The following is a 19,614-nucleotide window of genomic DNA, read 5'->3' on the forward strand; positions in this document are numbered from 1 at the left end:
AACCTGCCATCTACTGCTTTCCGGGCAGCGACTCAACCACCAGGCTATTCTGGTTCACGGCTAAGCCACGAACTGGATGAACTGATGTTTGAAGTATAAAATTCTTCTTTTGCTCTTAGATCGGGCACTCCCAGAGGAAGTGCCTCATAAATTCTCTCTAGAGAAGTAAATACCTACATATGGATATCATCCACTCATTCCATCCATCCATCCACCCACCCACTCACTCACTCAATCATCCATCCATCTATACATCTATCTATCCATCCATCTATCCACCCATCCATCCACCCATCCATCCACCCACCCACCCATCCATCCATCCATCCACCCATCTATCCATCCATTTATCCATCCATCCACCCACCCATCCATCCACCCTTCTATCCATCAACTCATTTATTCACTCACTGACTCACCCATCCATCCATCCATTTCTATTATTAAGAAACACCATATATCCTTACCTGTCCTTCATTGTTCACAACAGTGAATGCTTCAGCGGCGACCCTTGACCCTTCACTTGCTGTACTTCCTACTCCGCTGACCTGAGCCCTCAATTGCCCTGACTCTGCCAAGTTCTCATTAGCAATCCGATTTATTTCTGGTATCTGCTCTACTGCAGTGAAAGCCTCAGACTGTGCAACTATATCAAATAAGCAACAAAGATGAAATATCAACATAAAATAAAAGAGTCGCTTGTTATTTTGGGGCTAATATGTATGTAAATGCATTAAGAACCATTATTTCACATTTTAAAAAATATTTGATTTCCAATACATCGAATTACTCTTTTATTTAGATTATGTACCGCAGTTAAATCAATTTTGAGATTTCACAAAGATCTTAATATCATATTAATTCTGCATCTGTGGCGATGTTATCTTAAACTCTTAACCTAAGAATTAAATTATCTACTTGGGTCTATTAATGTGTTTAACAGATCAAGTGCCTGTAATATTTTTTGAAAGATTTCTTTGCTAGTTTATTTTTTCTTAGCTTTTTTGTTTAGTTTTGTTGTTCTTGTTTTTCTGTATTCTTTTGTGGGGGTGAGATGACTGGATGAAAGCGAACAGATACAACAAACATTACATAAAAAATAGATATCAAAATATGTAGTATACTTAAACGGTTGAAGCATTCAATAACAAATATACGCTTTTTCAGGAAATAAAATATGTAAAATTATTAAATGTAAAATCTACCAAACTGAAAAATCAAAGTATTTGACAGCATTGGAGAAAAAAACAACACTCTACTAACCATTTGACTGGGCGTCAAAATTCAAAGAGACAACTAGCATTTCTTCAGCAGCATTGAAAGTATCTTGAGAGAGCATGACAGAGTCAGAAGAGTCCCGGTTAGCTTCTGCTGCTCTGTCATACCGGTCCATGACTTCAGCAACCGTGGCGTCTACCTCAAGCTGAGTGTTCTCCGTAGTGATGCGGGCCTCCTCGACGGTGGTGATGGTGTTCTGGGCATCAGATAACTTGGAATCGGCCTATCATAATTGAAACATGTGGTAAACTATTTTAAGATATCAATGTAAATACTTGAACCATGTGTTGATACTGATGAACACAAAACAGGAATAAACATGCTTATTACTCAATAAACCTACATGGGGGGGAGATAAATTTGAAATAACATATAAATGTTCATAATGACTTGTGATCTTTGACCATGTGACTCTGATATTCAAACCAGATAAAGTCACTGCTATAGATTCATACATGAGCCTAGTTTGAAGATAATGTTGCATCTTTTTCCACCCAACCCACCCTAAACCTGCAAGCAATTTCCGGAGGACATTACCGGTATGTTCAACCAACCTGAACTGTCAAAGACACTGCTTGACCTGTCTTCACGGAGGCATCCGTCATCAGAAGATCGATCCTGTCATCATCCACAGACGTGCGTGCCGCTTCCACGTCGGCCACCTTCTGCTTGGCAGAGTCATCGAGATCTTGAGCACTTCCAAGCAACTCTTCAGCATCATCTAGGGTTTCTTCGGCAAGGGTTGCAACGCTGTTGGCATGGGTGACCTCTGTGGCTGTCCTTGAGGTCGTATTGTCATGAATAACCTGAGCTGTTTGGGCGGTCTGCAGTGACAGAAGACAAAGGAGGACTCAACTCTTAACCGATTAATTCAAATTGGACATATAGGCAAACCTGATCATATCAACCTTTCACAAGGCGAAACAGTGTTAGATTCCTGACTCTACTGTTTTAAGGTGAAAACATTGACAGATTAGCCAAGAAGCCAAACATATGAACCTGACTGTAAAAAAAAAAAGATTTTGCATTTGTGCAAGTAAAATGTCTTAAAACCGAAATTCCATACCTCTAGCAGTTCATCTGCTGCTTGAATCGTCTCTTGGGTCAATTCCCTGATACGCGCCACATCCTGTTCCAATGCAGCCGTCTGATTGGCTGTCTGTTGCCTAACCTCCTCCAATGAGACGGCTTGTCTCATTAGGTCATCTCTCAGTCCTTCAAGAATGGTCTGGGCAGCTTGGAAATCACCTGAATACAAAATATAACCAACAAGGAAGAACAAAATTATACAAGGCAAAGCGATGATTTCACTTACATAGGGGGTTTACATGCAACAGTTGTTTTAGTTATGGGACAGTCCCCATAGGCCAATAAATGGATAAACAAATCACAAAAAAGTCGACATACCACTATGTTTTCACAATACAAGGGGAGGTAAGTACTCTTCAAGTTCTGGCACTGTTCAATAAATAACATCGTAATTGTAATGGAGACATATCAATAAATATGTTTTTCATAAGTTAGTGATAAGTAAGCAAGACAATGACCAATAAGCCATAACTCTTTTCTCGTAATTCAATGAATTCATAAATTACTACTGAAATATATACAGTTGAGGCCAGAAGTTTAGATACACCCAGGAAATTCAAAGAAAATTTGACACCTGCCACACATCATAAAGTTTAATGTATCTTATAAAATATTTGTGCTATCATGACGATAAAACAAATGAGTATGTCATGTCCCTTTATTACATTGCTTTGTCATCAAGAGCTGAAAAATATTTAGGTGCCATTTTCCCCAAAAAATCTTCATATTTTAGACAAATTAAAAATAAAAACATGACAAAAAAATTTCATATTTGTGCTAATTGCTTCTTAACACAAACATTTCTGATTACACTTTTTGTTCAGTGGTGACAAATCATGAAAGAAAATCTTATATAAATCATAGATTTGACATTTTTATATTTCTATGAAACGATGTTTGAAATAATAAACAATAGAATCAATTTGGCACAAATATTTCTTTTTTTCTTCAAAAAAAATTCCACCTGAAATATACTTAATTCCCAGCAACAATCCAATCTTGTGAAAGATCTTAAAACGCTCTTTCATTTGATACCAAATTCGTCATGGTAGTATTTATATTTCTGAAGATATAGTAAATTTTACGATGTTTGGTAAATGAACAAATTTCACTAAATTCCATGGGAGTATGTAAACTTTTGGCCTCAACTGTACTTACCACTTGTAAGGGTTTCATAAGCAACGGTTAAGTCGACATTCACCACACCAATGGCTTCTAAGGCAAGTTGAGCATTCTCCTGAGCAGCAGAGGCATTTCCTTGGGCAAACATGATATCATTTTGAACAGCGCCATCTAGTGTTGATATCAAAGCTTCCATGACACTGATGAGTGCAGCAATGGTGCTTTGTAGATTGGAACCTTCCTGTATTGTTGAGCTGGTCTAAAGTAACAGGAAAAAGGGGTTCAATCAAACAAATAAATTTCATTATTCTATTACAAAATTCAAACTTGGAAACAATTCTATTCACAAATCATTTCAATATCTCACATTAAAGTCAAATATTGCTACATTCTTAGTTCATTTTATGTCAGAAAAGGAGGAAATGACAAATCAACAATCAAGTTTCTTCTCATCTATATTGTAATTGTCTAATCTACATTCTTTGATGGGAAACATTTTTGCTAAATTATTTTCTTTTCTTTTATGTGAGAAAGTCTGAAAATGACAAGTCAGCAATTTTATGCTTTTAAAGAGAACTATGATATAACGAAATCATCTTTGACCCTTTCTCTCACTTCGAAAATAAAAATCCTTTGGAGAACAACATTATATCATAGTTGTGTTAAATTTGTAATAAATGATATAAATAAAAAGAAAAATACATTTCCAATGTTAACTTACAGCATCCACAAGATCAGCCAGAAGATCGTTGGTTTCCTGCAGTCGCTGATAGAAGGGTTCGGGTATGGAGGAGTTGTCTCTCTCCTCAAGGTCCGATACAAACTGAGACAGGTTACGCTGCAACGCCAGCAATCTGAGATGAGTTGTCTCGATACCGTCATAACACACATCACATTCTGAAAATTAATCAAATTGTTCTTTCTTGATTTTTTCTATATATTGAATTGTTTTGTGTATGATTTTGAATAAAAAGAAAAAAAGAAATTGTTCTTTCTGATGAGAATGTCAATAAACAGAGCTGCCAGGCTGAAGAAGAATATTTCAATATTTCAAAAGATGGAAATCAGCATTTTGGTGCAAAAATAAGTATTTTCAATTTTTCAAGAAATACCATACAATACATAAAACTAAAACTATAAATCAGTATTCTGCATGAAATCATCAGTATTCTTCTAATTTCTAAGGACAAAACATTAAAAATCAGTACTAGTTGGCACCTCTGCATTAAGGATTTGATGCATTTCTCTAGCTGAAGGGCAGCAGCAGATCTTGGCAGGTACATGAGTGACACAAATCCTCTTTAATGGTATTTCAAATAAATGCATTTACTACCATTTAATACTCATCAGTGGCCTTTAATACAGAATGTGGTTTGACCTAGATTCAGCTCCAATCTTGTGTCTACTTGAGGCAAAACTATTTGACTGAAGACTATGGATGTGTTCTACAAACAAGGTTTAATTCAAGCCCCCTTTTTTAAAGGGATGGTCCGGGCTGAAAATATATTTTTTAATAATAATAATAATAGACAGTTCTTGTATAGCGCATAACACATTATAAATAACATCTCTATGCGCTTCCAAAGGACTTGGATATTATTACCCTGGCTTTAGCCCCGCAGCCTTTTACAGCGCTGTGGCATTTCAAGGAATAAATTCCTGCCAGGTACCCATTCACCTCACCTGGGTTGAGTGCAGCACAATGTGGATAAATTTCTTGCTGAAGGAAACTACGCCATGGCTGGGATTTGATTAATACATAGAGTAGAATTCACTGAGCAAAATGCTGAAAATTTCATCAAAATCGGATAACAAATAAAGTTATTGAAGTTTAAAGTTTAGCAATATTTTGTGAAAACAGTCGTCATGAATACTCATTAGTTGGGCTGATGATGTCACATCGCCACTTTTCGTTTTCTTATGTTATTACATAAAATCATAATTTTTTCATTAAATCATACTTATGTGAATAATGTCTCCCTTATAATACGCACTAAATCAGTTGTCAATCCAATTTTTCTAGTTCTTGGAGGAAAAAATTTGAATAAACCTAATTTCATATAATAAAATACAAAAGAACAAGTGGGAATGTGACATCATCAGCCCACCTAATGAATATACATGACGACTGTTTTCACAAAATATTGCTAAACTTTAAAATTCAATAACTTTGTCATTTTTTATCCGATTTTGCTTTTTTTTTGCATTTTGCTGAGTGAATTCTACTCTATTATTAAGCTATAAATACTTTCAGCCCGGACCATCCCTTTATGTCTTTGAATTTGAAAAAAAAAAGCTTTTGCTCATCATACATGTATGTGTATACATGTAATATCACATGATACAAACTCTGCAGGAAGATAAAAGTATTCACTCAATTGCATCTAGAAAAAGCTAGGCCTTCATATATAGTTCTGCTCCAGATTTTAGCTAAGAATTCAAACTATATGTACATTTGTGTGTCCGGAATTTCAAAGCAACTGCATTCAAATCAAAACACCTACTCAAGCAACCAGAGTCGTAGTTGTAGTAGTTGTACGCGCATCCATCACAACGTTGTTCACCAAAGTTGCCGACACAGGGGCATTGGCCGCTGTCGTTGTCACACTGAGTGGCTCCTCCCGTTCCGGTGGTGTTACACCCGCAGGCTGCGGTAGAAAAACATTATAATACAATCTTTTACACGAAAGTCTTGATTTAGTGTGACCTGAATGATATTGCAGACCTAAAATCTTTCTAACTTTAATCATCTCTTCTTTTGATGCAATTGAAAATATATTTGATCTCTAGAATTCAAACCAAGAAATTTACTGATATAATAGAAATAGATGACAATAATCATAATAATAATAAAACTAATAATAATCATCATCAGCATCATCCACATATTGGGCATGCATGGGCAAAGGATATATCCCCTCTCACAATTGCATACAAATTTTAGACGATCATTTGGCTTTTCTACCAAACTATTGATCAGTGTTGCCCATTACCTGAGCAGGCTCCACCAAAGAGATCAGTTCCAAATCCGTAATAGTCCGGGATGCACTGGTCACAGTTCGGTTCCTGGACATTATCTGCACAGCTTTCACAGAGATCCCCAACCGTGCCCGAACGGCAGCCCATGCAGACGCCCGAATCAGGGTCGCACGCCGAGGAACGGCCGTTGCAGAAGCAGGGCACGCAGATGTCCGTTTTGGGCCCAAACGGAGTCAGGCGCTTCGTACCACTTGAACAGCTGCTGCATGATAGACCTGAAACGAAGTATGAATGGCAATTGATTTTAACACTTTTTAAGGAATAGTTAAGTTATCTTCCATCTTCAGAAAAGTACTAGTATCGGGAAGGGGGGGGGGGGGTGAGAATCAACGATTCATGCTGGAGTTTATGTCACTCTTTCATTCTTAGTTGAAAGCGATAAATACAACACATTCCCTGCACCAGTCAGACCATGCTCAGTGAGTTTACACATCAAATACCATGTGCACATCACCATTTCATTCGTAACTTTAAATTCACATTTACTGGATACACTTCTTCATTTACTAGTAAAAGTGCTAATTTAAGATGCTGAAGATAAATGCACAGTTTTTGTGCGTGTATAAACATGTATAAAACTTTTCACATACCGTTTTTTGTTTTTCAAATGAAGTGTTGTTCTTATAGTGCAGGTGTCTATATCAGGGCTCGAATTAATCCAAGGCCATCCAAGGCCATGGCCTTAGATGCCCTCAGAAATGGCCTTGATGCCCTTTCAAATATTTGTAGACTTAAGGCCAAAATAACTGCCCTTTTCTGCTGTGGCCTTGGTGCCCTGCGGTAATCCAGTGCATGTGCCCCATTGAAAAGTGCATTTATTATTGATGCCCTTTTTTTGGTGGCCTTGGATGTCCCATAAAGTGAAAACTGCCTGCCCTTTCCCTTAAGTGCCCTTTAAAAAATGGCCTTGCCCCTTTAAATTCTTAATTCGAGCCCTGCTATATACATATCCAAGTAAAACACTGTTTGAGGGTGTTTATTTCTGCATCAACCAAAACAAACTGAACTGTTTGTGAAACACCCCTCATTTCATTCATTTCATTTCATGGTTTATTTATTTCAAGTTAAACAATCATACACATACTACAGCTAAAAAGCTGAAATATGTGGATTTACAGAGGTATAACAATTTTGCAATACATGTAGCATAAAACATTAATGTAATGATGATAAAACTAATGGTACCTTAATAAAAAAAAAATCCAGTATATATTATGAAAGTATATTGAATGTGTACCTACCCATGGTATTTGAAGAAGTGTCGCAGACACACTGTTCTACAGTGGTCACAAACTCATTGTTCGCATCTTCAGAACTTGAGACCGATGATGCCGTTTCCATGGAAACATCAAAGAATGTGCTAACCGTTCCTGGACCAAACGATGCCCGAACTTGAATACTGGTGACGTCAGCCAGTATTTCTGCATTGATTCAGGAAGATAGATGCAAATTAAAATGTAAATGCCATATCTTAAACTTTCAAGCGATAAACTAACTTCAAAACTGGTAAAGTTTAGTAGGATTTATCAACTCTGAAAACTCCCTTATGGCACATGAAAGTGCAAACAAAATATTTTTAAAATCTCAATATTAGGGATGCCACACAGAATTGATAAAAAAGTCTGAAAAGCTGAAAAGTATCTGGAACGAGCTGTTTCATTGACAAAAAAATTGTTATCTATGTCGGAGAATGAGTAGATGAAGTCTGATTTCTGAACCATCGTCCATATACATCCTACAAAATTTATTCAAATTGGATAAAAGGCATCTAAATCTATGTTTGAGATTGTATTTTTGCAGAATGTGCCGATGTCCTGAAACTCATGAATCTTATAAATCATGGAAGGAAAAATTGAAGACAGGAGAGGAAGAGGTTGAAAATGGAAAAGCTGGCATGGAAATATTGTGAAGAATGATGGGCAGAAAGATAAATAAACGCTGTGAGATTGCACTGGACAGAGAAAGATGGAAAACCTTGACATCCAACCTCTTTAAAGGGTCCTGGCTGAAAGTATGTAAAGCTTAATAAATAGAGTAGAATTCACTGAGCAAAATGTCGAAAATTTCATCAAAATCGGATAACAAATGATAAAGTTATTGAAATTTAAAGTTTAACAATATTTTGTGAAAAGAGTCGTCATGAATATTTTTATTAGGTGGGCTGGTGATATCACATCTCCACTTGTCCTTTTGTATTTTATTATATGAAATTAGGTATTTTCAAATTTTTCATACTTGTGTGAATAATATGGCTCCCTTATAATGAAATAAGTTGCAGCAATAAATATCTAATGCACTAAATCAGTTGTCAATCCTATTTTTCTAGTTCTTGGAGGGAAAAATTTGAATAAACCTTATTTCATATAATAAAATACAAAACAAGTGGAGATGTGACATCATCAGCCCAACTAATGAATATTCATGATGAATGTTTTCACAAAATATTGCTAAATTTTTAAATTCAATAACTGTGTTATTTTTATCCGATTCTGATGACATTTCGGCATTTTGCTCAGTGAATTCTACTCTATTTATTAAGCTTTACATACTTTCAGCCCGGACCATCCCTTTAATTAAAGAGAAGGTACAGTTGTACCTGTAAACTAAGGGAAGGTTAAGTGTGTTGGCAGAAATGTCAAATAAATGCTGAAATCACCTTGAAACTGAAGCACAGTGACCTCACTTCCTGTCTCTGTAGTTCGCCACATCCCTTCATAAAACGTCGCTGTAAATTCTGAAGGCTGGTCCGTCGGGACAAACTCCTCCGCGGCGTAGAAGATACTGGTGTTTTGTGGTCCACCCGTCAACACCAAATACCTGTTAGAAGACTGGTCTGCGCTTCCTACTTCTATCTTGGAGGTGAAGCGAAAGGACCCGCCGTAGGAACTGAGCTTGAATCCAAGGTATTCCTCGGGGGCGATCAGATACACGGACGCCCCACTGGGCAAGGAGGGCGGGTGAGATACCCGGATGTTTGTCGGATTGATGTTCAAGGATGAAGGGTCTGACAATCTCCATCCGTTGGTACTGCAAGAAATATCAGGGACATATTTCATAAAGCAGTTTCGCACAACTTTTTGCATGACTTCAGGAACAACTGAAACACCTTGGCCCGAATTCACAAAGGCGGTTTTGAAAACCCACGGTTGAGTCCATGGTTTATGCAGATTTCCCGTATAAATCATGTTCAATTTACCGCTTATCTGGCGCGTGTATAAAAAAATGCCCAATTCTGGTGCGCGCTTTTGTCACAGTGCGCCAAATTGGCGCCAGTTACCAAGGTTAGATAAGCTATTTTATTCATGTTCATGGACTCATGAATAAAATCAAGGATATCTACACAAGACACATCTTTTAGCACAAGAAAGTATCAACCGTTAAGAGTAAAGTAACGCACAAACAGTTATATGAAACAGCCCTAAGGGTCCTATTGCATAAGAGTTACTATTATGGCAACTTAACCATCCAATAGTAACATGTATGGATCATGGACCATGAATCATGGATCATGATCAATCACGGACCTGTCCACGGAGAATTATCTATTGTTACTGGGGTGCTGTGACATGGCTAAGCACCCCCAGTAGCAACAGAATAATCCTCCTTGGACAGAGCCATGATTGATTTGTATTCTGAATATTTTATCGATGATTGTTTTCAAAGTATTGATCCTATTGTTATTGTATTCCTGAAAATGGTAATGAAGTAAATAAAAGAGACCTAGCAATGCAATCCAAGTTTTCTTGGATACAGAGCTCATCTTTCATGTATTTCAAAAGGAACTTTAAAAAGAGTGCCTACCTTCCCTGTGTAAAGTCAGATCTCACAAAGTCCAGGACATAGTTTGGTGCAGCGTTGCAGCTCGTTCCATGACCATAGCAGAAGCATGGCTGGCATCCTTCTGGGTTTGCATCGTCCAGGTTGAAGAACCCTGGGCGACACCCATCGCACTTTGACCCCTCTACATTAGTCTTGCACGAGCAGACCCCGGTGATGGAGTTGCACTCGGAGGTGAGGGAGCCTGCCATGTTACAGTCACAAGCGCTAGATGGGAAAAAAGAGAGAATTGAAAAGTTGATTTCAAAGCTATTCAATTATTCTCACTGGGCCTAAAGAGCATATTAACATAAAGCCTAAAAACCTGAAATGACATCTGGGATCAGAGTATTTTAACCCTTATCACACTACATTTCTCAGTGCTTAACAGATGTATCATTACCCCTTGTCGTTGGATTCTTGCTTGCCTCTATACATAATCCGTGCAATTCAATTCCCGGTATAATTATTTCTCTTTCTATATGAAGTCAACACTACCCAGGGCTCGACACTAGCGGCGGTCCGACGGTCCCAGACCGGTAAAAATCGCCGTCGGGCCAGTAGATTTTCAGAAATAGGAAGATTTACTGGTCCGACATGACCAGTAAAAAGTATCATTGTCGGGCCAGTAATTTTTCCAAAAATAGCAAGATTTAAGGGTCCAACATGACCAGTAATAAAAACCATTGTTGGGCCAATAACTTTTCTAGAAATGGTCAAATTCACTGCAAACCACTTCCCCTGCGTTAAATTCTGTCATTCACACACAGAATACACACAGAATGAATCGCACGTGTTACTAGAGTAGCATACAGTACACAGTGCATGCAGTGCAGTGTACATGTAGCCAGCCACACCCCCACATGGTACCTTCTCTACTGGCTGCTCAAACGAAGCTTGGCTAAAGTAAACTCTGGCAGAAATCCCTCACAGAACTATCAAAATTCACGGTTCATACTCATGGAAGGCTCTTATAATGTCCGTATTTCCTAAAAATTGGAATAACTCTATCATTTGTAAGCAGTAAAAGGAGATATTTTCACATCTGTTTTGGTTCAAACAGATCGGGTTTTGGGTGATATCGTCTGAATACATATAGCCCCACATATGCATTTGTGTGTGTGTTGATACACTTGGTTTCTGACTTTCTTTCGTAGCTGTTTTAATCGAGCCAAAAAAGAAACTGATAAATCATTTAGGATAAAACTTTTAGCTTTCTTCCTCTGTTTTCTTCCTATCTTTCTTTCCTTCTTTCTTTTCAATCTTTTTTTGTTTCTTCCCTATTTCATTTTTTTTTGTTACTGTTTTTTTTTAATTTCCCTTTTTTTCTTTTAATTAGTTCTTTCTGAAACCAAATATATCATATTTTGCAAAGTAAACATGAAATCCTTTCGAAAGCAAATGATGCTCACCCGAGTGACAGTAATCTTACTGAACTTAACGATGTTACTAAGCAGATTGATAAATTAATTGAAGATAAATGTAAAGGTGCCTTTGTGAGATCCCGCGAAAAATGGATGGAAGAAGGCGAAAAATCATCAAAATATTTTCTCAACTTGGAAAAAAGGAATGGTATAAAGAAACATCTAGACTTTTTGAAACGGGAAAAAGATGTCATTTTTGATGAAGAAACCATTTTAAAAGAAATCTATGAATACTACCAAAATCTATATTCAAATAAGAATAATGTTCTTGCAACAGAAATATATGATTATCTCAATGATGTTGAGTTTACTACCCTGTCGGAAGAAGAAGCTGACCATTGCGAAGGTTTACTTATGGAATCCGAATGTTACAAAGCATTGAAGTCAATGAAAGGTAATAAAACTCCAGGTAGTGACGGACTATCAGCAGAGTTTTATCAATGTTTTTGGCAAGATATAAAATATATGGTTATCAATAGTTTGAATGAAGGCTACATAAAGAATAAGTTGTCAGAATCTCAAAAGCAAGGTATTTTAATATTGTTACATAAAAAAGGTGATAGAGGTTTACTTGACAATTGGCGTCCTATATCACTTCTAAACATCGATTACAAAATTGCAGCCAAAGTCATTTGTTCACGTCTTCAGCGTGTTATCGATAAAATAATTTCTATGGATCAAACTGGTTATCTCAAATTACGTTCAGCTTCAGAAAATGTTCGTTTAGTTGAAGATGTAATTGATCTTTGTTCGCACCTAAATCTTCCAGGTTATTTCATTTTTTTAGATTTCAAAAAAGCTTTTGATAATGTTAACCATCAATTTTTATTTCAGTTATTACACAAATTAAAATTCAAGGATTCATTTATTAATTGGATTAAAGTTTTGTATAATGATGCTTCCGGAAGAGTGATTAATAACGGTTGGATGTCACAAAATTTCAAAATACAACAGGGTGTAAGACAAGGCTGTCCACTCTCAGCCTCACTGTTTTTATTAATTGCCGATGTTATGGCAAGGAAAATAAAACAAAACGATAATATTGAAGGAATAATTATTCCAGGAGAAAATGGAACCCATTGTTCAGAAAAAGAAATAAAAATATCACAGTTAGCTGATGATGCAGCAATTTTTGTGAGTTCTGTTAATTCTGGTAATATTGCGATAGAAGATATAAGGCAATTTGGAGAAATTGCAGGCCCTAAACTTAATTTAACAAAAACTCATGCAATGTCCATCTTCCCTCAAGATGAAGCCTTAAGAGATATACAATGGACAAATGATCCAGTGAAATACCTTGGAATTTTTGTAGGTACAGATAAACGTAAAAAAGAAAGAATGAATTGGGATACAAAGTTAGTTAAAATTCAATCTATAATGAACATCTGGAAAATGAGAAATTTAACTATATATGGCAAAATAGTAATACTTAAATCTTTGATAATATCACAAATTGTTTACCCTGCAACTGTAATACACGTACCAAACAACCTGGTACGTGAATTAGAGAAAATGATGTATACGTTTATTTGGGGCTCGAAAAAAGAAAAGATAAAACGAAATGTTTGTATTAATTCATTTCATAAAGGAGGATTAGATATGATAGACTTAAATTCAAAATTATCTTCATTAAAACTTTCGTGGATTTCAAAATATTTAAAATACGATGATCAACCATGGATGTACTTGTTTAAATTTTGGATAGCAAAGATAGGACCAATGCCCTTGTGTCTTCGTTTCAATTGTTCAAAAAAAGATATGTTAATTGTATGTATGAAAAAGCAAATTCCATCCTTTTATACAGATCTATTATGTTCATGGTATGACATACGTTTTACTGACTATCATAATATTAATAGTATAAAACACGAAATTTTATGGTATAACAGTCATATAAAATTTGAAAGAAACCTTTTATATTTCAACAGGTGGTTCGACCACAATATATTTTATGTTCACCAATTATTACGTAATCATGCCTGGAAACCTTCCGAAGAAATTTTTGAAACAGTAGCATGTAAATCTCTTTTAGTTGAATTTGAATATTCAAAGCTAAAAAGAGCTGTCCCAGCTGAATGGACTGACAAATGTGACACCTTATCTCCAAAGCTTCCAGAAGATCTTTTTGAAATTAGGGGAGGAGATATTGTAAATTTAAAGAATATGAAATCAAAAGATTTTTATGATTTACTCATAACCCCCAAAAAGTCCGATCCACATATTATACAATACTGGCAATCCAAATTAGGATTACCAGTAAACTTTGAATGGCAAAATGTTTTTAATTTCAAACTTAAGTATTTAAAGTATAACAAGATTCGACAATACAACTTGAAAATGCTTCATAATTTATTACCCTTTAAATTCAATTTATGTCGCTGGAAATTAGCTAATGACACATCTTGTATGTTCTGTGAAGCAAACGAAACTTTTGTTCATATTATGTTAGAATGTAACCCTGTTGCTGATTTTTGGAAAAAGATAAAGAACTCTCTGCAATTTATGTTTAAAATCACAATTCCTATTGACGAAATGACGTTGTTCATTGGATATGAAATTCACGATCGCAAGTTTACTTTAGTTAATTTGTTTATGATATTTGCACAGTACGCAATATACAAATCATATGTCTTGTATAAAATGCAAGGAAGAGCTTTTAATATATATTCAATTTGGTATGAGTTCAAGAAAGAGATACTTTTTTATGTAAAATGGAGATTTAAATCCAATGTTCATTTAATTGAAATGTTCGAAGAGCTTTAACCTTACAAATTTCATTTCTATTACAAGTTAGCTTATTTAAACAGTTGATGTCTATTACATGTACATGTTTATATGCAACTTGTTATGTAACTCTATATGCTCTGTGTTACGAAAGAAATTGTTAAAATGAGAAAGGAATATGAAGAATAAAGTACCTCTGAAAGAGGAAAAGAAAAAGAAAAAAAAAAAAAAAAAAGTTCTTTCTATCCTTTAAAAAAATATTTTTCTCTCTTTCTTTCTTTCTTCCTTTCTTCCTTCCTTCCTTCCTTTTTACCCTTTTCTTTCCTACATTGTTTGTTTCTTTCTCCCTTCCATCCATCATTTATTTACCCTTTCTTGTTTTTTTTATTTCTTCCTTCTTTCAGCCCTTTCTCTCTTTCTTACATTCATTCCTTCCTTTCTTCTGTCTTGTTCTTTCCCTTTTCCCTTTGTTAGATCTTTACCTTTCCTTTCTTTTTTTGACTGCTTGCTTCCTTTCTCTCCTTTATTCTTTCATTCCTTCCTTTCTTTGTCTCTCAGTCTTTCTTTTTTTCCTACCTTCCATCTATTCTTTTACCTTTTCTTTTTTATATTGCTTGCTTCTTTCCTTCCCTTCCTTTTATTTCTTTCCTTCTATCATTTTACCTTTCCTTTATTTCTTCCTTAATTCCTTTCTTCCTTCTTTCAATCCTTCCTTCCTCTCTTTCTTTTGTCCTTCTTTCCATCTCTCCTTTTACCCTTTCTTTTTTACTGCTTCTTCTTTCTTTCCTTTACAACTTTCTTGATTTGTTCTTTCTTTCTGTATTGCTTGCTTCATTTCTTTCCTTCATCTCTTTTTTCTTTTCTTTCATTTTTATTTTTGTTCCTTCTTTTTTCCTTCCATCCTTTCCTTCTTTGGTTTGTTCTTTTTCTTCCTTCCTTCTCATCTGTCCTTTCTTTAGCTTTTCTTTTTTTCTTCCTTCCTTCCTTCCTTTCTTTCTTTCTTTTTTTCTTTCTTTCTTGCTTTCTTTTTGTCCTTCATTCCTTCATTTTATTGGGGGGGGGGGGGTAACGAAAGGCTAGAAAAATAAACTTGCACCTTTTTTAATGTTTTCTTTAATTTTTGGGACCAGTAGATTTTAGGTTCGGACCAGTAAAAATTTGAAAAACTGGGTATCTACTGGTCCGACATGAATAGGTTGGACCAGTAGAAAAAATGGGTTAGTGTGGAGCCCTGCACTACCCAATACAAAAACTGCAATGGAGCACAATAGCAAGTGAAAAGAAATTCTTCTAAATTTCTCTAAAACAAAATAGGATTAGAAGACAGTATATCAATCAATAGTAACTAGCAAAAATAGTTCAGAAATGTAAGAGAATCATTAAATGAAGAGCGTAGTACGATGAAAGTTTCTAATTATTTCCTCCCAAGTATATTGAAAATGGTAGGGGTTTCATCATACCTGCAACCTTCCGAGGTCAGATTGTAGAAGCTTTGCAGGCAGCTATCACACTTCTCCCCACCGACCGTCTCCAGACATCGACACACCCCGTCCTCACTGCACTGCAAATCCAAAGATCCTAGGGGATGGCATCCGCAAGCACCACAGCCATCAGGGTTACCGAACCCAAAGAAGTTCTCCTGGCAGGCACTGCATCGTCTGTCGCTGGCAAGGCCGAGGTGGCTGGTCTGGCCCTCCGAGGCCACGCCCGATTTGCAGGGGCACTGACCGGTGATGAAATCACAAGCCTGGGTGATTGATCCATTTTGATCACAGTTGCATGCTATGAAGGATTTAACAAATAAGTTGTGGCCTTAACTTAATGCAACATTTGTTATGTCAAGAATAGCATGAATATTGACATATGACAGTAGGCTGTCATATATCAACATTTTTCATGATAAAACCTTTGATAGTTGGTCAGACAAGAATAAGTCTGTCATTTGAACAACTATCATCTGATATTATAATATTAAATTTATACCTTCAAAAGTATTGCATATCTCGCATAGGGTTCTTTGGGAAACTCACTCGTACCAAGGACATTTTGGTACGAACATTATCAGTATTACTAACAGTGATACGTGCATTAAAATTCAAACAAAAACATGTTTTGCACATTTCTGAAGATAGAACCAGCTTTTGATTGATCACAGTGAATGTCATCTCTTTTTCTATAAAAAAAAAATGTTAGCACTGGTTACCTTGACAACCACTGGAGGTAAAGTTGAAGAAGCCCGGCAGGCACCTATCGCAGTTTTGACCTCCGACCCCAGGCTTACACAAGCAAGACCCTCCATAGGTGGAGCAAACCGTCTGGGGAAGGGAGCCTTCTACATTGCAACTGCACTCTGTATTAAGGAGATAGAGAAAAAGAATGCTGATGTCACATAGGGCAGTTACCCTAAATGGTGACACAACATTTGCTCCTGCGACAATTGCTCCAGGCTTTATTTCATCTAAGATGCGGGGATAGGGTTGCAACGGGGTTTTATGCCAGGTTTAGGGTAGGGAATAGTGTAAAATCCAGGGTTGACGTTAGTCATGATGTGTAGATTTTACAGCGGAGCATTTGTCGGCAGAGCAAATGTCGTGGAACCACTCTCAATACACACAAACCGAAATTGATTACCCAGCTCCCATTTCATGAAACTGTTCATCAATAATAAACTAGCCATCAGCTAAATCAACTACTATAATCTCAGAAGCATTTAACAATCATTATTTTGTTACAATATTAATAAGTTTGAGGAAACGGGTCCCTGGTTTAGCCATTCCACTATTGCCCCAAAACCCTAGGAGCTGTAAATTGATACCTCGGTCCTGTTTCATTAAACAAGTTTTTAATAATAAATTCAAATTTCAACGGCAAACTTGTTATCAGACAATCATACGGCATGGGAAGACATGTGTAGCTCGGCCTGTGCATTTACAAGGTGTTTATTATTATCTCATGCATGCACATAGCAAGCAGCACATGGGAATGAAATCCTGCCAAGGTTTTGACTTTCCACTTTGGCAAAGATCAATTGGAAGGTCACAGATCAATGGTCAAAACATTTGCAGGTCCCACCCCTCCCCCCCCCTACAGTTCCAACTAATTATTTGACCTTTGACCTTCAAATTTGGCAAAACCTTGGAAGTCTTTCTTTCCCTCACACTGTTCCAAGATAGTCAACTTTTATCTAGCAGGTAATGCAGATTGTTCGCCACTGGAGTGACATTCAAACTACCAATTCAAATATTTCTCCTTCCTCTGGTGTTGGGGTTTTTCAAGTGAAAAAATAGAGTGGCGTTTTACTCCTGACTATTATTGACCTAAGTGAGCGTTGTGGCCCAGTGGATTAGTCTCCAGACTTTGAAACAGAGGGTTGTGGGTTTGAATCCCATCCATGGCATAATTTTCTTTGGCAAGAAATTTATCCACATTGTGCTGCACTTGACCCAGGTGAGGTGCATGGTTACACAGTAGGATTTATTCCTTGAACGCTTTAGAGCCTATTAAGGTGGCGGCTTAGCTACAGCCGGGGAAAAAATATGATACCAAGTATCAAAGTGCAGTTGAGAATATGAACGTAGTAACTACGCTATATAAATGGACATATTATCACTATTATTGACCTAGGTAAGCTCAAACACTGCTTACATTGGGGATTTCAGGTTTGGTGTTTACCTATTGTTTTTGGTGTAACAATATCAATGCAGCAGAGCACCAAATTTAAAATGCAGCTGGTACAGGGACTTATTTCACTAGATGTCAATGTAAGATTTCAATAAAGGTGATCTGGATAAGTTCTATAAACTCAGAATAGGTTTTGGAGCTAGGGGAAGCAATTTAATTTGTGCTTCTATCACCAGCACCAACACTGAAATTGAAATCTCACATTGTTGTTGAATCACATCGCCAATTTGAAGAGTGGCTTACTTTGTGCTTCTCCGACAATTTCCATCATGAGCGAGTAGGTGAATGGCCGGCAGGCCTCAAGGGCACGAGAACGATTGGAGTAGGCTGAAATATCTCGAAGGCAGTCTTCATAAAATCCTCTCTCTACTGGATCTATGGGGAAAATAGAATAGTAAGTGATTGTATTACCGACCGGCCTTGCACGCACTTTGTATGTGACAAAAATTAATTTCATACGCGCCAAACTTTGCAACATCCTTCCAAAGGGAACTTGAATAGAAAGATGATGAAAAATGGTGAAAAACACATTTTCAAAGTCTTAATATGCTAAAAGTAATAAGATAGGGTCAAAATAGCTTTTGTTGTTTTCCAAACTTTTCCTATAGAAAACACACGTTCGGTAATACGATACCTTTTTCAAGTGACCAAACTATTTCACATGCGAAGAGCGGTCCGATTGGAATCTAATATCATAAAAAAACACCATTTCTGCAAAATTTTTACATATTTATATTTTGTAGGTAATTATGTATTTATGGTGAAAGTTTGGTGAATATTGTGAGAATAATGTGTTTGATATGATTGAATTCATGAAAAGTGTTTGGCAATACGATCCACAACCAAACCACAAATTTTCTCTTTTCTTTTTAAAAGAAAAATAATTTTAATGCAATACCACCATTCCACAAAAAATACATAATCAATAAAATTTGACACCTTAGACCAGAGGAATGTGACCTGTAGAGCATTACATGGAAAGTTATTTCAAGGACATTCGTTGGCTAATTTGCTCTCAGCGAATCAGATGCAAGGATTTGCAGTAGCACATAACATTTGTCAGTGAAAAAGTCACCGATAATACTTTTTATCAAACAAATTCAAAACACAAAATCCAACACCATGTGCATCATTCAAGGTTGTGACACAAGATTCAGTCTTCCTATTAATACTATTCTTTCATTATCTTCAGAATTTTTAACAAGATACTTTGATATGATGGTTTTACTTGAGGAAGATACAAAAAGATTATCCTATGAAATTTCATGATTGCATATAAAGCAGGGTTGGAGTGATCACAAATAGACAGCTGAGAAAAAATTGTGAATTGAAACAGCTCCCACATTTTCATACTAAAAAAACCTAAAATAAACTGAAATTAAGTTGAAAATTAAAACATGAAAAGCTGAAATCAATTGAAAGGCTGAACTCTCACACCCTT

The 19,614-nt window shown here is 36.3% G+C and overlaps 1 protein-coding gene across 2 annotated transcripts in view; it reads right to left on the minus strand.

Moving 5' to 3' along the window:
- Window positions 1–19,614, minus strand: part of LOC121429056 (laminin subunit gamma-2-like) — a 41,038-nt gene that overhangs the window by 3,756 nt on the left and 17,668 nt on the right. For both annotated transcript variants that reach the window (XR_005971863.1, XM_041625961.1), the window contains exons 11-24: window positions 18,417–18,548; window positions 16,696–16,842; window positions 15,953–16,274; window positions 10,330–10,572; window positions 9,185–9,555; window positions 7,770–7,949; window positions 6,483–6,743; window positions 5,994–6,137; window positions 4,211–4,386; window positions 3,526–3,748; window positions 2,345–2,526; window positions 1,833–2,102; window positions 1,264–1,501; window positions 468–646 (exon numbers count right to left, since the gene is read on the minus strand). Coding sequence is in view for 1 of the 2 variants with exons in the window: in XM_041625961.1 (XP_041481895.1) it covers window positions 468–646; window positions 1,264–1,501; window positions 1,833–2,102; window positions 2,345–2,526; window positions 3,526–3,748; window positions 4,211–4,386; window positions 5,994–6,137; window positions 6,483–6,743; window positions 7,770–7,949; window positions 9,185–9,555; window positions 10,330–10,572; window positions 15,953–16,274; window positions 16,696–16,842; window positions 18,417–18,548 (3,068 nt within the window). In the remaining variant the exon portion in view is untranslated. The remainder of the gene's footprint in view (window positions 1–467; window positions 647–1,263; window positions 1,502–1,832; window positions 2,103–2,344; window positions 2,527–3,525; window positions 3,749–4,210; window positions 4,387–5,993; window positions 6,138–6,482; window positions 6,744–7,769; window positions 7,950–9,184; window positions 9,556–10,329; window positions 10,573–15,952; window positions 16,275–16,695; window positions 16,843–18,416; window positions 18,549–19,614) is intronic.

This window comes from Lytechinus variegatus, chromosome 15 (genome assembly GCF_018143015.1).
Source record: "Lytechinus variegatus isolate NC3 chromosome 15, Lvar_3.0, whole genome shotgun sequence".
Taxonomy (NCBI): domain Eukaryota; kingdom Metazoa; phylum Echinodermata; class Echinoidea; order Temnopleuroida; family Toxopneustidae; genus Lytechinus; species Lytechinus variegatus.